The following is a 23,925-nucleotide window of genomic DNA, read 5'->3' on the forward strand; positions in this document are numbered from 1 at the left end:
GACTCGTTTATTTATTGAACAAATGTTTATTGCACACCAGCGACACACCAGGTACTGAGCTATCCTTAGGTGCTGGGGATACGTCAGTGAGCAACACAGGTTTCTGCTGCATGATGTTCAGAGACGAGGAGGTGGTAGGATCAAACTTGGACTTGAAGTCTACAGTTTTATAGAGTGCCCTCTCATGATCATTCACTTACAGCATGCGTTGCTGTGTGCCTGGCTCATTGAATGAATGAATGAATGAGTGAGTGGTAGAGCTTCCCACCTGCGGGGCTGTGCTGAAGCCTTTTCCCCTGGCTCCTGTGGGCCAGGTGGGAAAGTGCCCATTTAACATCTCCAGCCCGTGCGAGAAGGGGGCTTTGCTGGGCCATGCAGGGGCTCCAGACCTGCCCTCTGGTGTTGCTCTGCTGACCCCCACTGGCTGAGGCTTGAAATTGCAACTGCCATCTTTCCATGGCCGCCTCAGCTGCCCCGGGTGGGGTGGGCAAGAGGAAAACAGAGGGCACTTCCTTGGGGCTTTGTGACATCCCTCTCTAGCCCCCTCTGAGGATGAGGAAACTGAGATGCAGGACGGGAAGAACCAATCTATTTGGCAGCAAGGTCATTGCAGAGCTGTATGCTGAGCCCTGAATGTCCACAATCCCAGGGGTGGCCCTGGCCTCCCTCAGTGGGGAGAGGAGCCGATCAAGCTCCCCAACCTTCTACTGCGCTTTTAGAAAAGCCTCATAATCCCTCTGAGCTTCAGTTTCTTCACCTGTCAAGTGGGGCTAGCTGCAGACCCTCCCTGCCAGAGTTGTCGTGAGGATGGGCGCAGCCCACCCCAGCGTGAGAGCTGCCGGTGCTCAGGAGGGCTTGGGGCATGGTCTGTGCCAGCTCTGCACTCCTACAGACTCCGATACTTAACATCTGTTTTGCCCTGGGCAAGTGATTCAACTTCTCTGAGCCTCAGTTTCTTTCTCTGCAAAATGGGGCCTGCTTGTGAAGTACTCCCAAGGGCCTGGCCCAAAGAACCTGGCGCAAAGGACCATTGAGGATGACAAGCTGACCTGTCTCTCCCCGCAGGGTCTCCTCTGGGGTCTATGAGCCAGTCGTGATTGAAAGCCATTGAGGAGCGGGCGTCCAGGCTGGAGAAGGGCCCTGCCTTCACAGGCGTCCAGACCCAAGTCATTCCACAAGGGACCTTCCCCTTCGGATCACCATCCGTGCCGCATTTCATCTGTGCCTGCTCCATGCACTCCAGCCCCAAAGCATCATTCCATTGACCTCCCATCATTGCTGGGACGCTCATGGTCCGCCCGGGCCCGGGGCACCACTGTGAATATTCTCCTCTGAACCACTAGAGGGCAGGACACATGGGCCCGTGAAGCAGGTGGGCCAGACAAACTCGGCGGGGACTGCCCCTCTGGACACCCACCTGGCCCCTCGGCGAGGACATGCAGCAGCTCCTGCACATGCAAGGATGCTTGTGGCTGAGGGGCCTCTTGTTCTGTGTCCCTGCTCACTCCAGGAGCACTGGCCCAGCCAGTGGCCCTGGCAGGGCCTTGCTCCATTGCTCCCTTGCCCTTGGGGGGCCAGTCCACCCCTGGAATCCTGCCACCATGGCCCTCTGACTGCTCAGTGCTTCAGCTGTCCCTTCCCTGTGTCCCAGGGGACCTGCTGGCGGCCTCCTCCTGGGAACCAAGACCTCAAACCCCACCCACACTCCAGATTGAGACCCCACCTCCCCCTGCAACGAATGTTCTCCTGCTGCCCTGGCAGCCTGCACTTTGCACACGCTTGTCTCCAGCACAGCGCCCTGGCCCTCACCTGCCTGTGCTCTGAGCCCTTCCCAAGGATTCCTGGGCGCTGCCTGCTGTGCAGTCAGCAGCCCAGCCCTAGCAGCCCGGCTGGAACGTGGCACTGCCCCTCCCCACTCCAGTTAGCTCCAGCTCAGGCCCGAGCCCCATGCTGAGAAAGGTCTGAGCGTGGACAGTGGTTCCCCTCTGCCCGGGACTGGGTCCTGAGCAGCTGGCTTCCAGTAGGAAGCCAGGGCAGGTGCCTCCCAAGCCCTTGGAGGTCAGTGGCCTGGCTGGGCTGGGCTTGGCAGGCAAAGCACCCTTTCTCTCCCCTCAGGGTGAGCTGGCCCAGGCCGGGGCCAGTGCTGGAGAGGCAGGTGGGCTGTGACTGGCCTGGCCTGGAGCTGGCTTCCTGGCCAGAAAAGCCTCAGCCATCCTCTGAAAGCATCCCCTCTCTGGGCAAGGGCGAGGTGGGGTCCATTAATGGGGTTTTCCCAGCGGGGGGCAGTCTGGCCCTGCCCCCGCCCCCGCCCCTCCCTAAATCCTCTGCTCTCAGCACTTTCCCCGTCCTAGTCCTCCTTACTTGCTTGAAGATGGGTTCTGACTGCCAGCCAGTCCCTGGACAGACCCCCCTGCCGCTCTTAAATTTCACTCATTTTGTATAAACCCAGCAGGCTGGTGTTTACTTGGCCCGATACCTTTTTCCTTTTCTTTCCTCTTTTTTTCCTCTTCTTTCCTTCTTTCTTTCCTTCCTTCCTTCCTTTTTCTTTTCGTTTTTAGAGTTCACAGTTTGGTATTTTCTCCTCCCCCAGGCGAGGGGAGGTGGTTCTGTTCTCTCCCTACCCGCTGGCTGGGTCCCAGCAGGGCTGGGGATCTGGGTGGGGGCAGATGGGGCTGTCTCCTCCCCAGGCTGGGAGGGGTCCTTGCCCTCTGCCCCACTGGCAAGAATTGGAGTCTTGGTCTTGGAACCTCCTGGCGTTGGGACCAGAGCATTTCTAGGGTTTTTGTTGTTTTTAATTACCTAACTTTTAGGAAATGAATGTTAGAAGGTGCCTGCTGAGGCAGGACGGCGCATTTGCTCTGGTGGAGAAGGTTCTGGTCAGCTCTGCGGGTCCCTTCCTGCCCCACAGACACCTGGCACTTTAAAAGGGAGCTGGCCACACTGTCTCCAGTTGAAGTGACCCCCAGAAGATGGGGGAATGCTGTCCTTCCCTTCTGTATCTTCATGACCTCAGCCCAGTGAGGAGACGCATTCAGGGTGTATTTGGGGTCTGATTCAAAGTTCTGGGGCTTTAGACATAAAATAGCTGGCTTTGGTGCTGTTGGGGAGAATTCCCCAAACCAGGAACCCCAGCCCCACCCTAGGCGAGGTCTGAACTTGACAGTCACCCCAGAAGGAGACAGAGCCTGCCACACCCTCCCACGCTAGGCCCTGGGCCAGGGTAATTGGACTAACAGAATTCGGCCACAACCAAATTAATGCTGGCTGGAGCCGGAGGCCTGGAGCCCTGGCCTCATCCCCACGTGGGAACTCTTTCTTCGGCCCTCTGGTCCCCTCAAGCTCAGTGAATTCCCATTAGGTGCCCACAGCTCCGGACTTAAAATCCTATATATATAGAGAGAGATAGAAAGATTATATTAGAGATATTTTTGGAAAGGAATTGGTCTATGCAATGCCAGTTTGGAATCTTCTTGAAAGACAGTTTAACGTTTTTACTAGGAGATTTAAAGAAATAAAGGTCTACAATATTTTTAGTTTTTGGTTTTTTTTTCTGGTCACCCCACAAACTGACCACGTGGCATGATCTGCCAGGATGGAGAATGTCCATGGCTTCCTCTCCTTAGGGAGGTGAGGAGGGAGATGGAGGGAGGGGAGGTCTTTTTTTTTTTTTTAACACCCCTCCTTTCTAACAGAATGTTATACCACCACCCCCTGATTCAGTGGGCTGTGTTTGTATCTCTGTCCCAGCTTCTATTGTAGAAAATAACATTGTAAAGGGAAATCAGCCTAGTGTCAGTGTCTTGGTTTGGGGGGAAAAAAAATTAAATGTTGCAGTTTTTGTTTGTTATGGCATGTTGGCTTTTGTTTGTTTTACTGAGTTGAAGTCGGGGTCACAGACGGCATCAGAAGGAAGCAGGATGTATAAGGTGACATGCGGGGGGTGGTGGAGATGTTGGTGGCCGGGGTTCTCAAAGTCCTGACTGTAATTATCACAATTACCACCACTGTTACTACTACAGATTCCTGGGAAGGAAACAGATGCCCAGAAGGGCAGTTTCTTGCCAGTCTCCCACCTACGAGGTGGCAGCTCTCACCTCAGAGCCCAAGTTCTAACCTCCCTAGAGCCTCTAACAGGCATGCCTGAGGACAAACAACTGTGCCTCAGTTTTCTCAGCTGCAAATGGGGTTGTGAATCAAATGAGAAAGTGGGTATACAGGCCTTCCTAGGGAGCTAGACACTGGGAGGTGCTGAGCGTTTCCCCAGCCTCTCTAAAGCCACAGGCCAGCACCGTCTCCAGGCCGGGACCACCCCTCACTCTCTGCCCCAGAAGAGCTGACTTAGCCAAGCTCTGGGAAAGGCAAGTCACCCTGGGCCTTTAATGAGCTCAGAAGTGGCAGGAATCCTCAGGGCTTTGGACAAGCCAGAAGGGACCAGACTACCAGGCCTTGTCCCTGCCACAGCACCGCATTGTCCCCACCCTTTCTTAGTGCTGATGCCCACTCATGGTCCCTGTCAACCCTGGAGGCTGATTCTCAGTCCCTTCCTCTGGTCGGTGCACACCTGGGGAGGGAAAAGGTGACTCCTGGCTGAGCTCAAATTCTCCTGAGACAGACAGGGAAGGAATTGGGCTATAGGCGAAAAACAGGTGGCTCCTTTGGGACACAGTAATGCTTAGTGAAAAATCAGTATACAAAGTGGTAGGGGGAAAAAAGTCCCTCTCAGCTTTGTGATGGGCTTGGACGACCCAAGGAGACAGATGCTGCCAGCAGGAGCACGTCGTGCCCGGTTCAGACCCGATCTCTGTGTGCCCCCGCCCCCCAAGTGAAGATAACACACGGAGAGCCTCCACACAACCCCTCAGGAGGCCTGGAGTCTCCACACGCTGTCCTCTGTAGCATTCCAGAAGTCACCAAAATTTTAAAGCTGGTTGACTGATTCAAAGCCCTTACTGGTGCCAAGCCTCACTCTGGGGACTGGGGATACAGCAGTGACCGCAGATGCTAATCTCAGGGAGCTCGCAGTCACGTGGGCCAGCTCAACAAGTAAATCAGCTAATTAAAACGCAGTGATAAGTGTCATCCTGGAGCCAGACTTGGGGCTATGGAGCACAGAGGAGGCAACCCTGCCCAGCTGTGAAGGTCACTTCCCTGGGATGTGTGGCATCCCAGTGGGACCTGATGCGGGAGAAGCAGCCAGCCCCATGAGCTGTGAGGAGACAGTGTTCCGGACCTCGGAGCTGGAGGAGACATCGAAGATGATCTGGCCTCCAAGCCTAGGGAGGGGCCTACACACCGGCCCAGTCCGAAGACCTGTCTGGGCTGCAGGACACCCAGGGCCCGAGAGGCAGACGGTGAAGGAAGGGAGGGTCACCCTAGCCTCATTCATGCAGTAAAGAGAGGACACCCGAAGGGTCGCCAGGGAAGCCTGGCATGGTAAGGGGGTGCCCTCTCACAGCCAGTCGAAATCCTCCCCATCCCTGGGGGCCCCAGCCAGCCCCTCCTCCCACCCCAGGCCGGTCGGTGAACTTTTTCTGCACCCTACCCTCAACAGACAAGTTAGGGCCTCGGGACCAGGAAGTAGGGCCCTCGGGTTCTGAAGTCGGCTACACCACTGACTCAGACTGTGATCTCCTGCAAGAGCGCGCCCCTCCCTGAGCCTCATTTTCCCCATCGGAAATATGGGACTTCCGGCCACCCATTCCCATCCCGCTCTGGCTTTGGGACTCTGGGACACCGAGAGACGGGCTTTTGTTCTCGGGCGAGTTCGACAGGACTGAGACCACAAATGCCAGCCAGACTGGGTTCCCGCCCCCGGCCGCCCTCTGTCCCATCCCTAGAGATTCGGGAACGCGGCCCACAATGCCCTTGAGAAACTACACTTCCCGACATGCAAAGGGGAAGGCGGTGCCTGCCTGTCTCGGGCGACGTGGTCCTGGACAGGCCTAAGGACTACGACTCCCGGCGTGCCCCGCGGCCCAAGGCCAGAAGGGCCCGGATCCGGAACCGGATGAGGCTTGCTGACCCAGTTCCCGCAACGCTGGGGAAATGGTGAGCTTGGGGTTGAGTGCGGGGAACGGGGGCGTCTGGGGGTGGGGTCCTGGGTCTGCTCAGGAGCTAGGGATTGAGCACTCGGATCCGGCATCGCTCTCCCGCCGGGCCGTCGTACGGGTGATAGGCCTTGGCCCGGCGCTCTGTCCCGGCCTAAAATTGACCTAGTCCGCCACGTCAGATACGTCCGCTGAGGGAATGGGCGTAACCAGGCTGCAACGCCCCCCTTCATTAGTGCACCTAAATGGAGCATCACTGCCTCAGTTGAGTTCTCTCTTTTCTGCAGGCCACGGGAACAGACCAGGTGGTGGGACTCGGCCTCGTCGCCGTTAGCCTGATCATCTTCACCTATTACACCGTCTGGGTGATTCTCTTGGTATGTGTGCTGCCCCGTCCTCTCTCACCTCCCATCCCTGGATCTTGAGGCCAACTCCTAACATCATTTAAGCAGCTGCAATGTGACAGGTGCTGTGCTAGGTGCTTTACCTGCATACCTCACGAAAGCTCCAGAACAGCACTATGAGGAAGATGCTAGCGGTCTCCCCCATTTTATACACGAGGAAGCGGAAGCTCAGGGGGAAGCCTCAGGCCCAAGGTGGAAAACTTAACCACTACACTGTAAAGTCCGGTCCTTGATTTGCTCTGCCTTTGATGGGAGTTCTAGTCCTTCTCGTTATCCTGCGGGCCCCTGGGCATGACAGGTGCCAGTGGATTTTGTGAGAGTCTGTAGGATTTTTCTTTTCCCTGTGGGAAAATGTCTTGGTTACTGCTTTAAAAGTGTAGTGTTTGGAAGGCAAAATCTTGCAGAACTTGGTATCCTTTGGAGAAAAATGTTAGTAAAGAAGACTTTGGAGCCCAGGTTGGGAATCATTCGAGGATTCCTCATGTACCCTTTGCCCCTGCTAAGCTTTGGGGGCCTTAGGGCAAGTCCTTTGTCTTCTGTTCCCTGCCAGGTCCCCAGCCCCAACTTAGGGCAGGCACCAGGCAAGTACCCAGTACACAACTATTAGATAAATGAAGGAAGGGAACAAACCAAGGCATCCCAAATGCCATCATCTTAAAGAAAAGAAAATGCAGTCTCAGTGCTTTGATGGGGTCAGCCCCAGAGACGGAGGAGGTGGGATGTTTGGGCTTGGGGAGCTGAGCAGGGCGGGGAATGCTCACCAGAGCTTTGCCCTCGATGCCAGCCATTCATCGACAGTCAGCATGTCATCCACAAGTATTTCCTGCCCCAAGCCTATGCCATTGCCATCCCACTGGCTGCCGGCCTCCTGCTGCTCCTGTTTGTGGGTAAGTTCCCCCAACCCTGGGCAGCGTGTCTGAGGGACCCCATGACCCTCTCCCAGCCCTGAACATGCTGCTACACTTTGTCACTGGCTGTACGTCTCCGTGAGGCTCCTTGCCCCCAGCTCATCCCCTGGGGTTTCCCTGTTCATCCCTCAGGGCTTTAAGTCAGTCTTCCCGATGCCCCAGGCTCACTGGACTCTAGTGGGATGTCTCCCTTTTTCCTGCTCCCTCCACCACCGCCATCACTCTGCTCACACCTCCATCACCTCTCACCCCCTGGTCACCCTGGTTCAAGATCCCTGCACCTGTCTGTCTCCCAGGGTCTAGTGTGTGGGCCTCTTAAGGGGCAAGGACTGTTGCTTTATCATTGCTATGTACTCAGCCCCCGGCACAAGCTGTGGCACTGAGTTGGTGCTCAAGAAAGTGGTTTGGATGCATCAACAATCAGATGTCTGGATGATGGGATGGGTGGATGATGGATGCTGAGTGGGTCAGTGGGTAGGTCTAAGGTGGATAGGTGGGTGAGTAGATGGATAGTTGGGTGGATCTTATTCCCTGTAGAATTGGAAGCGCTAAACTCAGCAAATTGCCTGTGGTAGGCACCCGGCTGATGTTTTTTGAATGAATGGGTGGACGTGTGGCTTGATGAACAACTGGGGAGATGACCAGGTGGCCTGGAGTGTGGTTGGGTAGGTGCTTGGCCCCCTGTGTGGGTCACTCTCCTATGCTGTGTCCTGCTCTGGCCTCCCAGCAGCCCTTCGCTTTCTTTCCTGACCTTTCTGGTCTGTGTATTCCAGGCGTGTTCATCACCTACGTGATGCTGAAGAATCAGAAGGTGACCAAAAAGGCTCAGTGAAGGCCCAGCACGGATGAGGCTGCCGGCCCCTTCTCTGCTTCTTCTCCAGGGCAGACCAAGGGTGGGGGCCCAGAGGACCCATCCAGGCACTGAGGGCCCCTCAAGCCTGGCTACCCTGCAGACACCCTTGTGGGATGGAGCTGCTCAGGACTCACCCCTGACTGACCAGAGCCCCTGCTCACCCTTCCAGAAGCCAGGAGGGAGGAGTCCCTGGAAGTCTCCTTCTCACCCTCTTCAGGTTCAGGGCCTGGAAAATGCTGGTCCTCCCCACCTCACTTTTCAGACTCCCTGTCGCTTTTTCCTCTGGCTTCTACACTCTTGCCTCAGTTTCCTTCATGGCACATGCTGTTGCTGGACTTGGCAGGTTCTGGGGCGTCCCATGACCTCTCCCCCCATGTCCTGCTCCTCCACAAAGGCAGCTTTCCCGGGTCTGACGTACCCCAGACCCCACAAGGATTTCTGGACCTGGAAAGCCTAGGGGGAGGCCTGACAGGCCCCAGAGCACATTAGGGTGGCCACACGGGGGGCCCCTGGATTGACCGCTTCTCACGGAGGCCCAGCCCCCCAGCCTCAGTGCTGGCCTGTTGGGGAGAGCTGAGCAATAAACGTTGATGGTGTGTTTGTCTCAGTGCCGTCCCTGACCAGGGGACTGGGCCACTCGGGCTGGAGCGGGGCTGGGCGCTGGCCTCTGCGTTGGTCTTAGGTCAGTGGTACCTCAGATGCCTCCTGGATCATCTGTGCTGGACACAGGATAAAGCAGGGACGGGGACCCGGACCGATAGGGGTCTGGCCTGGCGCAGCTGATGGCTGGGGAGTCTGTGGAGGCACGGCGATCTGCCAGACGCCGCATCAGCCTCTACCAGGTCTCCCCCGTGCCAGCCTAGCCAGCTGGCACTGGTATTTTAAGGACCCTCAGGCCAGTCCCCGAAAAGCCAAGCCTGTCATCTGTCTCTTGTACCCAGCAGCCCAACTTAGCGTGGCTGTGAGCAGAGGGCTGTTACGAGCCAGAGCAGGGCTGGTTCCACTGTGTTCAGGTTAACTGGCACAGGCCCCAGCCTTCGTCCCTGGCAATGCCACCATTCCCCACTGGGCAGCCAGCTCTCCATCACAGTGTGAGCCTCCACCCCTCACCCCTTGGACATTCATTCTTCCTCCAGTTAGCAAAGGTGTCCCCCTCACGAGAGAAGAGAGACCAACTACTGGCACACCTGCCCTGTCCTTACCTGTCTGTCTCTCCATCTTCCAGTCCAGGCAGAGCGGCCCACCTGGACTCTGGGTCCTGTCCTCTCCCACTGCTATAGCAGCAACCTCCTGTCTGATGATCCCTCTCAAGGGAACAGCCTCTGCCTTTCAACAAGGTCCCCCAGTGTCAAATGAACATGTTACAGGCTGCGTTTAAGGGACCCTCCATCAACCCAGTAATTCCCTCCGGGTCTCTCCTGCGCTTTCCCCTCCACGGCCAAACTTCCCAAAAGGGTATCCACACCTGCTTCCTGCATTTCCTCACCCCTGCTGTGCTTGGCAGCATTCCAGGGAGGCTGCACTCAGACCACCCGTGACATCCAGTCTTTAAATCCAAAGCACATTTCCTTGACCCCTCTGCCACATTTGGCCGGTGACCTCCCCCCTGGGTACACCCTCAGACGCTGGATGACCCGTTCTCCTGCTTTATGCTCTCTGGCACTCATGCTTCTCTGCCACCAGAGGGTGGGTTCCTTGGAACTCATCACAGGCTGCTTCACCCCACACTCTTCTGGGTGACCTCATCCTTACCCAGGCTCACCTCCAGCCCAGCTTTCTTCTGAGCCCCAATATATTGCACATGCACCAGCTGCCCACCGGACATCCCCATCGGCTGTCGTAGTGGCACCTCAAATTCATCCTGTCGTGATCCGAATTCTCAGACTTCCCCACTCTCCCCCCGCACAAATCTGGCTCTCCCGTCGTGCCCTGCCTTAGCATCATCATCCTGTATCCCTGACCCACAGCCAGAAGCCTGGCAGACATCACTGACCTTGGCTTTCCTCTTCCACCCCCCCATCCACATGACCCCAAATCCTGTCAGTTCTCCCCTTCCCCCGTCACCTTCCAGATGCAAAGCCACCGTCCCCTGCCCTAAATCACCAAAGGCTTCCTCACTGCTCTCCCCTGCCCACAATGGCCCCCTCCAATCTGACTGCACTACAACCAGTGGCCTTTTGAAAACATCTGAGCATCTTTTCTTTTTTTAATTTTTGGCCGCACCACGCGGCATGCGGGATCTTATTTCCCCAGCCAGGGATCGAACACGCACTCCCTGCAGTGGAAATGCAGACTCTTAACGACTGGACTGCCAGGGAAGTCCCTGAGCTTTTTTTTTTTTTTTTCTTTTTCTGAGAATCTTTCTCACACACTTAACAATGCTTCTCTGGGTTCCCGTTCTTCTCCCTCCCACGGCCGGCCGACAAGAGCCTGCATGCTCGCTGGAGCTCTCCTCACTCCAGTCACACTGTCCTTTCATTTCCTGGGACTCACTGAGGTTCTCTGCACATCCTACTCACATTGGTTCAGCATGTACTTCTCAGACACTGGTTTGTGCAAGGTACTGAGCCAGGGAAGGAGCCTGGCATGGTTCCTGCCCTCCTGGCACTCCCACTCTGGGTGGGGGAGGGGAGATATAATAAACAAATAAATGAACAAGACAGTCTCTGACAGTGTTAAGTGTGATGAAGAAAAATAAAGCGATGTGATCATGACCGAAGGGAGGGGACACTTAGGGTCGGGCAATGTGATGAGGAATAAAGCAAATCAAGTCGAGGGTGGAGGTGGGGGAGGATTTCAGGCAGAGGGAACAGCACCTGCAAAAGCCCGGAGGTGTGAAAGAGTTCGGTGGCCAAGGGCCAGCAGGGAGCCCCCGTGACCGTGTGCTGGGTGCAGGGACAGTGATTTGAGATGGGGCTGGAGAGTGGGCAGATGGGCCTGGGGCCACGCCGAGATGTTTGGACTTTGTTCCAGTGCCGTGGGAAGCCACTGGAGGCTTAGAGCGTGCGAGTGACATCATGCGATTTATGCTTTTAAAAGCTCACGCTGGCAGCTGTGTTCCTCCCTGCCTCTCACTCACCACTAAAATCCGCCTCCCCCCCAGGCCACCCCGGCCTACACTGCTCCTGGCCCATAGTGAATGTTCAAAATAAGTGTTGAATGAATGCATGCCCCTGACTTCCTGTGTGACCTGGAGGTAGTCACTTCTCTCTCTGGACCTTAGTTTCCTCACCCGAAATACGGTCGGTGGGAATTTCACGCCAGGGTGGGTGGGCGGGACTGGATTTAGGTTACCCGCCTCCCCGAGCGCCCCGAGACCTGAGTCTCCCACCCCAGGAAGGGAATGTGGGGTCTTCCCCCGGTGGGGACCTTAACCAACGCGCGGCGGCCCTGCCCAGCCCTGGACCGCGGTCCGAAGGGTGCTGCAGCCCCGGGGGCGGGACCCGCAGGCGGTCGCCCGCGCCCCGGCTCGGATTGGGTGCAGCCGTGACCGGCACCACGCGATTGGTCGGTCCAGAAGCAGGGGCGGGGCCTGGCTCCTGCAGCGGGGTGGCCCGGCAGCTGGGGACGCGGCCAGAGCCCGGGGAAGCCGCTGCGGGGGCGATGGCCGCGCCGAGCCCGGGGCCCCACGAGGTAGGTGCAGACCCGAGAGAGGACAGGAAAGGAAAGGGTTGGAGGGCAGGGGCAGGGCCTCCCCTCCCCGTGCAGGGCGAACACACCTCCATCCAAACCCAGAAGGGGTCCTGCACTGGGCGGGACTGGGACACGCCCCACATGGGACCGCAGGTCTGAAGCGGGGAGTCCGGCGGGTATCCCCTGAGAACTTCCTCAGTTTCCTCATCGGGAAAATGGAGACAATGATAAAAGCTTCTCCTTCATAGGGCTGTTAGGAGGTCAAGCTCTCAGACAGTGCTGGGCACATGGTGGGCGCCCAATGCGAAGGGGTCAGCAGCTATGATCTCAGCTTCGTGCTGACCCTCCGCGCTGGCCTGGAGGACCTCGGCATAGACGAGTGGAATAGATGACGGAATCACTGACATCACAGCTCCTACTATAAGGAGTTCCTGTGCGGGATGCTCAAACTCAACAGTAACAACAGTTAGTACCTGCCACGACGGAGTTATTATAGTTCTCATTTTACAGAGGAGAAAACGAGGTGCAGAAAGGTCAGGTGATCTACCTAAGCTAGTGAGAGGTCGCAGAACAAATGCTCTGCCTACTGAAAATAACCATCACTATTTTGGGTGCTGACTGCATGCCAGGTACTGTCCCCTCACAACACCCAGTGAGGTGGGTACCAGCCTTATCTGCATTTTACAACTGAGGAAACTGAGGCAGAGAGGGATGAGGGGTGAGCTGACAAGCAGTGGATGTGGGACTCAGACCAGGGTCTCTCCCCTGTGGGATGCTTGCTGCCTCAGGCTCATTGCTTCTGGTGCCTCCCACCCCAGGTCCTGGCCCCCTCCCCAGAGGCTGGACACAGAGCTGCCACCTCGAGCTCTGGCCGCCGTGGCCTCCTCTGGCGTCTACGAGACAAGCAGTCTCGCTTAGGCCTGTTTGAGATTGGCCCAGGGCATGAGCTGCACCAGCTGACGTGTATGATGCAGGCAGGGCTGTGGGCTGCCACTCAAGTGTCCATGGACCACCCACCCACGGTGAGTGGCCAGTCTGTCCCGTGCACCTCCACAGCACCGACAGCAAGACCAGGCTGATGCCCCGTCCTGCTAATACTGCAGGGCTGGGGAACAGAGTGGGCTAGATAGAAGGAGAGGAAGGCAGGGGCTTGGTGCAGGGAGGGAGGGACATTCTGGGGTGGGGGCTGAGGCCAGGAAGCCAGAAAGCCCAGGGTGTGTGGGGAGTGCGAGGAAGCCCCTGACCCGGGTGGTTGATGTTTGATCTAGGTGGGTCTCTGCCTCTCTTTGGGCTTCGGTGTCACCTCTGTATAATGGATGGGAGGGATTGTACTCCTCGGTCTCTGAGGCCCTCCCGGTTCTGCCAGGGTGTGTGGTTGAGAAGGGACCCCGCCCCCACCCCACCAGCCCAGCCCATCCTCCCCAGAGCTTAGGCTGGGGCCAGGCTGGCTCAGCAGAAAGGGTCACCCACTGCAAGCTCAGCAGCTGGATGGCCCGGCTGAGCATGTGTGTTGTTTGTGTGTGTGCATATGTGTGCACAGTGTGACCACATCCTGTGAGCCAGGTCCTAGCACAGGGACCTGGAGGTCCAGGGAGAGAGTAGGAGTCCTCTAAATCTCATCACCTGCTGAAAATCTTCCATGGCTCCCCAGTACTCAGCCTGGCCTCACGGTCCTGCTGGCTCAACACCAAGGGCCAACTGTCCAGCCCCCTCCCCAGTCCATCCTTCCTCGCTTCAGTCACTCAGGCTCCCCTTCCCTTCCTGGTAGCCGCCACTGCTGTTCCCGCTCCTGTGAGCACCCTGCTCCCCCTCTCCACTACCCTTGAGATTTCAGCTTAGGGGGCACCTCCTCCAGGAAGCTTTCTCTGATCCTGCTTCTCCCAGGCTGAGTCAGACAGTCCTAGGCTTCTAGGCCATCCCCTTTGACTGGGAGGGCATCTGGCGACACTTTGGCCAACGTGTGTCTGGGCACATGCGTCAGGCTCTAACTCAGACTGGTGCTGGGGACCCAGCAGTGAATGAGACACACCTAGGACCTGCCTTGGGTTACTCTCCTCCTCCCTCCAGCTCTGGGAGGGCTGGCGGTCTATCTGCCCAACTCAGGCACACCCAGAGTGGTCCCCACTGGCTGGAGGAATCAAACTGGGGGGAACGGGGGTGAGGCCAGGTACAGGATGCTTGGAGACCCTGGGCTGGCGCTGGGGGGTTGAGACTTGCCCTGAGCCCCTCTGCTCCTTGCTACAGGGGCTGCCCACGGAGGAGGATTTCTCCGAGGTCCTGACCCAGGTTCACGAGGTAGAAAGCCCAAGAGTGCTGCATGGGAGGGGGTGTGTTCTGCTCTTCTCCTCAGTTTCCCCATCTGTGCAGTGGGAATGATGGCTTGCCCCGGGGCTTTGCAGGAAGGGTGTGCTTACCGTGACCCTCCCGCGCCAGAGCCAACTGCACACACCTGGGCCCCAGGGACACTCTTGGGGCTGCTCTTCCTTTCCGCAGGGCTTCGAGCTGGGCACCCTGGCTGGCCCCGCCTTCGCCCGACTGCGGCGCTCCCTAGGGCTGGCAGAGGAGGACTATCAGGCTGCGCTGGGTCCCGGCGGCCCCTACCTGCAGTTCCTCAGCACCTCCAAGAGCAAGGCCAGCTTCTTCCTGTCGTGAGCTGGCGGCTGGGGTGGGGTGGGGAAGGGGTGGGAGAGGTGTCCGGGGCGGAGGGGGGCTCTTGAGGAGAGAGACAGCATGACCAGGTCAGGGTGGGTCAGGGCCGGATAGCGGTCAGACGGAGGAGGAGAGACTGGGGGCGAGGGCAGGAGGCGAGAGGGGCGGTGCGGACGCGGCTCCTGCCCCACCTGGTCAGTGACCTCTCCGCCCCGCCCCCCAGCCACGACCAGCGCTTCTTCCTGAAGACCCTGCGGCGCCGGGAGGTGCAGGCGCTGCTCGCCCACCTGCCCCGCTACGTGCAACACCTGCAGCGGCACCCACACTCGCTGCTTGCGCGGTTGCTGGGTATGACCGGCCAGGGACCCGGGACTGCGGGGCGAGGAGAGGGGTGAAGAGAGAGAGCGAGAAGGGGAGGGGGTCAGGGAGTGGGCGGTCAGGACGGGGGGCGTAGGGGACCAGAGCCTGAGCAGGGTGGAGGGGACTGGACAGGAGGCGGGGCCGGCTGGGGGCAGAGTTCAGTGGGGGGGCGGGTCCTAGACAGTAACGCAGGAGGGCGGGGTCGGTGGGCGGGGTCAGGACCTCGGGCGGGGCCCAAAGAGGGCGGGGTTGGGATTGAATAGTCCCGGGAGGAGGGTATATGGGCAGGGCTAGGCCTGGGGGACTCGGCATCTTTGGGGCTAAATTTAGAAGCGGGTCGACTTGGGACACCACCCCAAACTGGGGAAGGGGTCTGGGGGCGTGGCCTGGACGCTCGGGATGCGGCGGATCGCGAGAAGGAGGCGTGGCCTGGAACTGGGGCAGGATGCACCCGGCGTTGCCGAGTCTGGGGCCTCTCTACCTGACGCCGTCTCCCTTTCCAGGAGTGCACAGTCTGCGGGTGGCCCAGGGAAAGAAGGTGGGTGAGGCCGAGGCGAGGGGGCCGGGCCGGAGGGGGCGGCTGGAGGGTGAGATCCTGTCCTCCCTCACTCCCTACCCCCGTCTCCAGAAATACTTCATCATCATGCAGAGCGTCTTCTATCCCACCGGCCGCATCTCCGAGAGGTGAGTCGGCCTCCCCGCCCCACCCGGAATGTGCCACCTGAAGCACCCACACTCACTAGACAGCGAAGCTGAGGCGCAGGGAGGAGAAGAGACGTTACCAAGATCTCCTGACGGGTCGGAGACAGTGATTCCCAGGACCAGCATCTCTTGAGCACTCAGTATGCCATGGGCGCTGTGTTGAGCCATTTGCATTCATCATCTTCCTTATTCCCAGAACAACTCTTGAGGGGTAGCTGTCCTTACCATCCCCATTTTGTCGATGAGAAACTGAGGAGGGGAAAGCCACACAGCTACTACGTGAGGAGCAGGGATTCAAACTAGCCTCTGGTTGCAGGTGGCCCTCTGAGCCTCCTAGCCCTGCCTCTGCCTGCGAGCTCCACGCTGGTGCTCTCCCAGGGCGCGGACTTCACTCATGCCCTCTGTTGCTGCGTCTAGGGTTGGGCCCCTCTGTCTAGGATACCCCAGGGATGACAAGGTGCCAAGAGGCAGTCACAGGCAGGGGTAAAGTCTGGACTGGACGTTCAAGGGCCTGAGTTGGAATCCCTGCTCTGCCCTTTACTCACTGTGTGGTCTTGGGCAAGTTAAAAACAAAACAAAACAAAAAACCTCTCTGAGGCTTTTTCTTCATCTCTAACATAGGGACAGTAACGGACTGGGGTTGTGCTGAGAATCTGGACAGTCACCCAATGGAAGCTCTTGTTTCTTATTACCTCGTGAGTTCCCTGTATGTCTCAAGTCTGTAAAAGGTTGAATTCTGTCTCCCCGACCCCTCACTTCCCAGGTATGACATCAAGGGCTGCGAGGTGAGCCGCTGGGTGGAGCCCGCCCCTGAGGGTAGCCCCCTTGTCCTGGTGCTGAAAGACCTCAACTTTCAGGGCAAGACCATCAACCTTGGTGAGCCACGGGGGCGGTCACTGCCTGCTCTTCCTCCATTTAGAGGGAAGTTAGAAGGGTGTTCCTGGAACTGCTCTCTGCCTGAGTCTTTAAGAGCCCAGATTCTGGAGTCAGGCAGAGAATCCTGACTCCACAGCTTTCTAGCTAGGTGACCAAGGCAAATTACAGATGAGTTTCCTCATCTGTGAAATGGGACAGTAATGACATCTGCCCTTCTAGGGCAGATGTGTGTGGAGCCCTCAGAAACTTGCCTGGCACACAATGAGCACTCAGGTGGGGGCACTGATGCTCTGGCAGGGCCCCAGCGGAGCTGGCTCCTCCGCCAGATGGAACTGGACACCGCCTTCCTCCGGGATCTCAACGTGCTGGATTACAGCCTCCTGATGGCCTTTCAGCGTCTCCATGAGGATGAGCGGGGCCCAGGCAGTAGCCTCATCTTCCGCACAGCCAGGTGGGCCCCCCAGAGGCAACAGCAAGAATGAGGTGATGAGAACATGGAAAAGACAGACGGTGTAGTGGGGGAACAGCACAGGCAAAGGCTCGAAGACTGGAAAGTGCAGTGTGTGTGTGTGTGTGTGTGTGTGTGTGTGTGTGTGTAGCGTGGAGGGCTGGAGAAGCCTGGCCGGCAGGGGTAGCAGGCACAGATGGATCACAGCAGAGGAAAGACCAGGTGAGATCCAGTTGGGCTTTTGAAGACTCTGCCCATTTTCCAGAAGGAGATGTGGAGCCATTGAAGGTTTCAGACCTATTTAAATTTTGCCTTAGAAAGAGCCCTTGCCCCTTAACTCGGTCATTTCACTTTGAGGACCCCGAAGTCCTCACCACTGGCACCATCATCTTGTTGCCTTCCTCTTCCATGCAGCCAATCCTTGAATGCTGACTATGAGCCTCATTGAGAGGATGGGCTCATTCCCATTTTAGAGATGTGGAAACTGAGATTCAGAGAGAGGAAGTGAAGTCGTAGAATGACTTCTGAGGATTCATGTTAGTACTTGGTTAGTTACTTGGATTTCAGTCCTCCAAGGCCCACATCTGTGGTTGAATCGAATGACTCAGGGATTAAGACAGGCACTTCAAGGAAATAAGTTCATTGATCCAGTGGGTGGACAAGACAAGTGAAAAATGATGTCCACTCACCTAGCCCCCATGCCCACCCCTTGGAGGAAGACCTTGGGATGGGTGAGTCTTGGGCACAACCCAAGGTAATGGCTTGGTGGGCACATCCTGACCAGATGGTGGAATGCCTGCCATGGGGCACAGAATCCACCAAGTCTGCCCATCCAACCTAGGTCAGCTTCTCCCTTGCCCTCTACCCCCAGATGGTGTCCAGATTACAGCTGTCATTCAGCAGGTAAACCCAAGTGTGCATACGATGGTTGTTTCTCCATGCTGCCTGGTAAATGGTCACAGCTACAGCCCCACCCCCACCCAGTTCCCAGCCCCTCATTCAGAACCCACCACACCCAGGTTAACCCTGGCACTGCAGAGAGTACCAGCACTCTGTTCTGGCTCCCAGACCACTCGGTTCTGATTGGTTGGTGCCTGGGTGGGGCTTTCTTTGATTGGTTTCTTTCCCCCAAGACCTGGGCAGGGCAGGGATAAAGCCCTCAGAGACCCCCCTACCCCCACTCCCAAACTCCCACCATCACAAGAGGACAACATTAGGGGACTGAGTCTGCTTCTGGTTGGGATTGGGGGCCCAGCCAGAGGCACCTTCTGATTTGGAATACAGTTTGAGGCAAAAAGACACACCATCTGCAAACTTGGGTTGGATTTTGTCTGCAAGGTTTCAATTCTGCCACCCTGAAATTTCCAGGGTTGGATAACCCCAAACAGCAGTTTAGGAAGTACCCAAATATGGGACTTACCCAAAGTGATGTGGCACATAAGTGCAGAGCCAGAGCCTGTGTGACCCAAATGCTCTAGACCAGCGCTACCCAGTAGAAATTTAATGCGAGCCACACATGTAGTTTTAAATTTTCTAGTAGCCTCATTTTAAAAAGTAAAAAAGAAATAGGTAAAAATAATTTTAATAACATATTTCACTTACTTCGTACATCCAAACTTTTATCATATCATCATCTAATCAATATAAACATTTATGAGATATTTTACATTCTTTTTCTCACACTGTTCTGGAAATCCAGTATGTATTTTATACTTACTGCGCATCTCATTTGGGACTGGCCACATTTAAGTGCTCAGTGGCCACATATGGCTGGCTGGTGGCTGCATAATGGACAGCTCAGCTTTAGACCGTCAACTGCATTTTACTCAGCCGCCCAGTTTATCTGACATCACAGGTCCGGGCACACGGGAGGTGTGGGAATGACCCAGGGGCAGCATGGCCGTGCTGACAGGGTCCATTGGCTGGGGGTCCCTGGAGGAGGTGGTAACCTCACCCTCCTGTCTACCCCCAGGTCCATGCGAGGGGTACAGAGCCTGGAGGAGCCGGAAACCCAGAACCGCCGGCTGCTGCCCGACGCCCCCAACGCCCTACACATCCTGGACGGGCCAGAGCAACGCTATTTCCTGGGCCTCGTGGACCTCACCACAGTCTACGGGCTCCGCAAGCGGCTGGAGCACCTGTGGAAGACGCTGCGCTACCCAGGCCGGACCTTCTCCACCGTCAGCCCAACTCGCTACGCCCGTCGCCTCTGCCAGTGGGTGGAGGCGCACACCGAGTGACCGGCGCCCAGCCGCGCTCTGCCCACCTGGACAATGGTCGCCCGCTGGGGACGCGGGTTCCAGCCTGGCCCGGGCAGCGGGTCGGGCTCTCCTCGCCTGTTGTTCCTCCTCTTGGCCTCCAGAGGGCAGCATCCCCTAATTAATATTATGAACTCATTTTGCTGGGGATGCTGTGCCTGGCATTGTATCAGGGACTCCCCTACATTAGCTCATTTAATCCTCAAAAAAAAAAAATGCTATTATTCTTTTTTTTTTTTACAGACCATGAAATGAAGGCTCATGGGGTGAAGGGACTGAGCAAGATCATTCAGCAATAAATGCTGGAACCAGGACTCAACTATGCCTTTTGGACTCAGGAGACTGTATTCTTACTCACCAGCTCCCGCAGCCCTGTCCTCATTGGGGAAGGGGGGAGGCTGAAGCCACCAATCCCAGCCCCCTTGTCGTCCAGATGGGGAAACTGAGGCCCAAAGGCTTTAAGGGGCTTATGCACGGGTAAGTGGCAAGGCCAGCCCAAGAACACGGGCCTCCCAACCCCCTGCCCTGGCTCAAGCAGGGTCCACTGGCCTCCCTCTGGGGTGGCCCCCCTCACTCCTGCTCCTCTAGGATGCAGGTGGGAGGAGGTGGGGGAGTGGGGGGGGCTTCAGCTCTGGGAAACATTAGACTGCGGCCCACTATTGACCTTGAGTAAGCTCTGCCCTCCTCTGGGAGTCACTTTTATCATCTGTGAAATGGGAGCAGGGGTTGGTGGTCAGACAGAGGGACCTGGACACACAGACGTCACTGGGAGCAGAGAAGAAAATTGCCTGCATAGCCTCTGCTCTTTCCTTCTCCCTCCTCCAGGAAACTCCAACTCTGCCTTTGACCCCAGTCCAATCCGACCATGCCCAAGTGGCCCTTTCCTCTAGAGCTTCTCTGGGGCCTGGCTGTGTGATCAGGACAAGGTGCTAAACCTCTCTGTGCCTCAGTGGTCTAATCATTAACATGGAAACATTTAACTCATTAAATATTTATTGAGCACCTGCTATGTGACAGGCCCTCTGCTGGGAAATGGGGACGTGGGGTGGAGCAAGATGCATAGATTCCACCGCCACAGAACTCACAGTAGGGGGGGATAGTGACAAAAGCAACCTGTGTGACAAAGTCTTGTGAAGGAACTTGAGGCTATGGAGCTCAGGGAAGGAGCCTCTACCTAATTATTTGATGGGTGGGTGTGCTCTAACCCCTTCACTGAGACCAGAAGAATCAGATGCAGCTCTGGGAGGGTCCCAAGCCAAGGACACAGCAAAGAGCTGGAGTAAGAGAGACCTTGGCACTAGAGAGAAAAACATGACACTGTGGTTGGAGTTCAGGGCTGGGGGGACAGTGATGTGGTGTGGGGGGCTTTGTGGGCCAGTGGCTGATCCCTGGACTGGATGACTCCAGACCTTGGGAAATTCACTCAGTTACACCCACCACTGCCATTCCATTGGCCTTGAGAGAAAAGGAGGAAAAATGGCTGGTGGGGGAAGGGAGAGGAAAGGGAAATCTTATGCTGCAGGGCTGGAGTGCGGGTTCCTGGAATATATATACATAAATATAATTGACATCACCCCAAGCTATCTGGGTGACTCTACCTTTCTGAGCTGGCACAAGCCACAGAGCATTTCTTGTTCTGGCTCAGCAGGAAGCTGAGACATAGAGTGCATTAAAGTCATCACTAAGGAGGTGGGTGGGTGGTGGAGACTCTGTGGTGGAAGGGCAGCACAGCAGGAAACTGGGGTTTGGCCCTACACTTCCCTGGGATCTGGATCCGACGGAGCTGAGTCAGGGCCCGAGCCCTACGCTCATAGATGGGGATGGCTCAGCCCCTACCCACTTTGGGTCTCTGGCAATGGGCTGAGGCAGGGCCTGCGGCTGGAAAGGAAGTGGCTTGTCCAAGGTCTCACGAGGCCCAGGACTCCTGGCTCTTCAAACTGGCTCATTCAACAGACATTATCTAGCACTGAGTCTGTGCCGGGCACTGTGCCGGTGTTGGAAATGCCCTAAGAACATGACTGACCTGACTGCCCGCATGGAGCTTAGAAGCTGGTGGGCAGATGGACCATAAACAAGAAAACCAGTTAGTACGCAGCATGATTTCAGAGTGTGACAAGTACTATGAAAAAAATAAATCAGGTTGGGACAAGAAGGATGGTGGTGCGGTGTTGGATAGAAGAGTTGGCAAGGGCCTTTCTGAGGAGGTGATATTTGAGCTGAATGACAAGAAAAAGCTGGCCATCTGAATAGAGAAGACCAGGTAGAGGATATAGCAAGTGCAAAAGTCCTGAAGTAGGAACGAGCTCAATGCAACTGGAGATTGGAACTGCGGCCAGGGTGGGTGGACGGTGATTAAGAAGGATGCAGGAGGGCCTCCTTATTCTATGAAGAAGAGTAAGGAGAGGATTTTTGCCAAAACCAAATTGAAGAGCTTCATCTGAGGCTGTGGGACTTCCCAGTGTCAGTTCCACTGTGGATGTATGATCCTCATCTACTCTGGGAGCCCAGGACATTTGGGCATGTCTGGGCTTGTCAAGACAGGAACTTGACCATGTCTCCATGTGGCCTTAGCAAGGAAGGATTTGCCTCTCTGGGGAAGGAATCGTCACCAGCCATTGTGGGTGATCAATGAATCCATAGGGAACATATCATTTTCCCCTTGGGGTTGGGGCCACGGAGAGAGACTGAACTGGCTGGAGTGGGGGATACAAGGAAGGCTTGTGCTCAGTGGAGGCCCCGGGGGCAGGGCTGCTTCAACAGAGCCCCCAACAGGATGGGGAGAAGCATGGAGGCCTAGATCACCGGCTTGGGGGAATTTGGCTTTGCATATGGAGTGCTAGCCCTGGAAAGCTGCTGATCTGGGTGCAGATACCCAACACAGATACCCTGCTGTTGTGCCCACACCAGAACCTCTTAGAAATAGGAAAATAGAGTTTGAAATGGGACCAGAGCCCGAGCCCAGGCTGGTTCCCAGGCCAGGGCCCTGCAGAAGGGGATGCGTGTGGTAAGATGAGCTTTCTTTCAATGCTTTCTTTCAAAGCATTTTGTAAAAAAGAAAAACAGTGTAGATGGGAAGTATGCTCTCCACTTCACCCCAGGCCCACCTCTCCCAATTGCCTCCTATTTGCCCCTTCAATCCTACCTGGCCCCGGAAAGCACTTGATTTTGAATCCCCGAGGGACCCCAGGTGAGCCTTCGAATGGGACACATTTCAGCACCTGCAGGGGCCCTACAATGAGTTGGCTTCGAATTGGAGGACACTTTGAGAAGGGGGGTGTTTTGTACCATGATTCTTCCTCATCTTGTGTGAAACTCATAGGATTTAAGCTCAGTAATTCAAGATGGAGTCACAGTGGCCAATGTGAACTTCCATATTAGTTGTTGTGAACTGTCCAGTACAGGACTGCAAGTGTCTGAGTGTCATAAATTAATAGTGTTGCTTTAGGGACTTCCCTGGTGGTCCAGTGGTTAAGACTCTGCACTTCCACTGCAGGGGGCATGGTTTCCATCCCTGGTTGGGAACTAAGATCCCACATGCCGCCTGGCGTAGCCAAAAAGAGACAAGATTCTTTGGGGCATAACTGTTACACCCTACAGGCAGATCCTTTAAAATGAGACCACAAGACTGAGCAACTTGAAGGCTCTTTGCTGGAGGACTCCATGCTGCTGAGAGCTGTTCCAGACGGATGCTCTGTTGGAGCAGAAGGGAACTTCCCACTCACATTTGTCATGAGATTCTGGTTCAGCTGGACCAAAGCCCGCCACTCGCTCGTGCTGAGATGTGACCTTCCCAGTCTTCTCCTTGGAGTTGTTTGTTACCCCCTTTTCTATTTTTCCCACTAACCTGTGTTGTGTGCAATAAACCAAGTGACTCATGAATTGAATACTGGTTATGGTTTTGGGGGTTTTTTTGGTTTTTTTAAATGTTTATTTATTTATTTGCTGTATCAGGTCTTAGTTGCAGTGCACAGGCTCTAGAGTACCCAGGCTCATTAGTTGTGGCACGGGCTTAGTTGTCCTGCAGCATGTGGGATCTCAGTTCCCTCACCAGGGATCGAGCCGGCATCCCCTGCATTGCAAGACCGATTCTTAACCACTGGACCACCAGGGAGGTCCCATGGTTATGTTTTCTATATCTCCAGTCCTGTGATTCTAACCTGGTCTTACCGCTGGATCTTGCAGCAAAAGGGGGGTGTTTGGGAGATGAAAGTAGGTGGTCAGAGCCCTGGCTCTGCAGTGACTGCCCAGGCTTTGAATCTTGGCTCTGCCACAAGATGCCTCTGCACCATCTCACTGGGAGATGCTATCATCAGGTAGGTGCTATCATCACCCCCACTCCACAGAGGAGAGAAACTGAGGCTCAGGTGAACTCACCCGAGGTAGTCCAGGTAAGGTTGCCAGAGAAAATACAGGACGCCCAATGACACTGGAAGTTCAGATTTCTAATATAATTATTGGTTGTTGCTGAAATTCCAATATAAGTGGGCATCCTGTATTTTACTTGCTAAATCTGGCAACCCTACCAAGCTTGAAACCCGGGGCTGCCTGAGCCTAAAACCCGTTTAATTACCGTCCCGCACCGCCCCCCTCTCCGCCCCCCGCCGCCCGACTTCATAAATGGAGAAACTCCAGTCCGGACGACAAGGGAGCCACGGCACATTGGCTCCGACACCCTCTAGCCCTTTCCTACGGGAACCACCCAACCCACCTCCCGCAGGAGCTTGGGAGACGTGCGGGAGGGCAGAAGAGGGGAGACGCTGGAGCTCAGGCTCCGCCCCCAGCTGCCG

At 56.2% G+C, this 23,925-nt stretch overlaps 3 protein-coding genes across 4 annotated transcripts in view; all 3 read left to right on the forward strand.

Moving 5' to 3' along the window:
* The window catches only part of EEIG1 (estrogen-induced osteoclastogenesis regulator 1), a 37,043-nt gene extending 33,196 nt beyond the window's left edge, over positions 1-3,847 (forward strand). The window contains exon 11 of the mRNA XM_060101608.1: positions 1,066-3,847. Coding sequence (XP_059957591.1) covers positions 1,066-1,111 — 46 coding nt within the window. The 3' untranslated portion in view covers positions 1,112-3,847. The remainder of the gene's footprint in view (positions 1-1,065) is intronic.
* A 2,128-nt stretch (positions 3,848-5,975) lies between these two features.
* Positions 5,976-10,872, forward strand: DPM2 (dolichyl-phosphate mannosyltransferase subunit 2, regulatory). Its single transcript, XM_060101854.1, has 4 exons — positions 5,976-6,048; positions 6,335-6,424; positions 7,236-7,338; positions 8,133-10,872. Exons 1-4 carry the CDS (start codon positions 6,046-6,048, stop codon positions 8,189-8,191), a joined length of 255 nt encoding a protein of 84 aa, XP_059957837.1. The 5' UTR covers positions 5,976-6,045; the 3' UTR covers positions 8,192-10,872.
* An 882-nt stretch (positions 10,873-11,754) lies between these two features.
* Positions 11,755-19,555, forward strand: PIP5KL1 (phosphatidylinositol-4-phosphate 5-kinase like 1). Of its 2 annotated transcripts, none has more exons than XM_060101275.1 (10): positions 11,755-11,845; positions 12,664-12,867; positions 14,090-14,140; positions 14,339-14,493; positions 14,718-14,842; positions 15,358-15,392; positions 15,483-15,538; positions 16,320-16,432; positions 16,730-16,883; positions 18,853-19,555. In XM_060101275.1, the coding sequence occupies exons 1-10, from the start codon at positions 11,816-11,818 to the stop codon at positions 19,118-19,120; spliced, it is 1,191 nt and encodes a 396-aa protein (XP_059957258.1). In that variant the 5' UTR covers positions 11,755-11,815; the 3' UTR covers positions 19,121-19,555. The 2 variants fall into 2 exon arrangements, with proteins under 2 accessions (XP_059957258.1, XP_059957259.1); XM_060101276.1 differs by having other exon boundaries at positions 11,779-11,845; positions 15,504-15,538.
* The last annotated feature ends 4,370 nt before the right edge of the window (positions 19,556-23,925 follow it).

Source organism: Mesoplodon densirostris, chromosome 6 (genome assembly GCF_025265405.1).
Source record: "Mesoplodon densirostris isolate mMesDen1 chromosome 6, mMesDen1 primary haplotype, whole genome shotgun sequence".
NCBI lineage: Eukaryota > Metazoa > Chordata > Mammalia > Artiodactyla > Ziphiidae > Mesoplodon > Mesoplodon densirostris.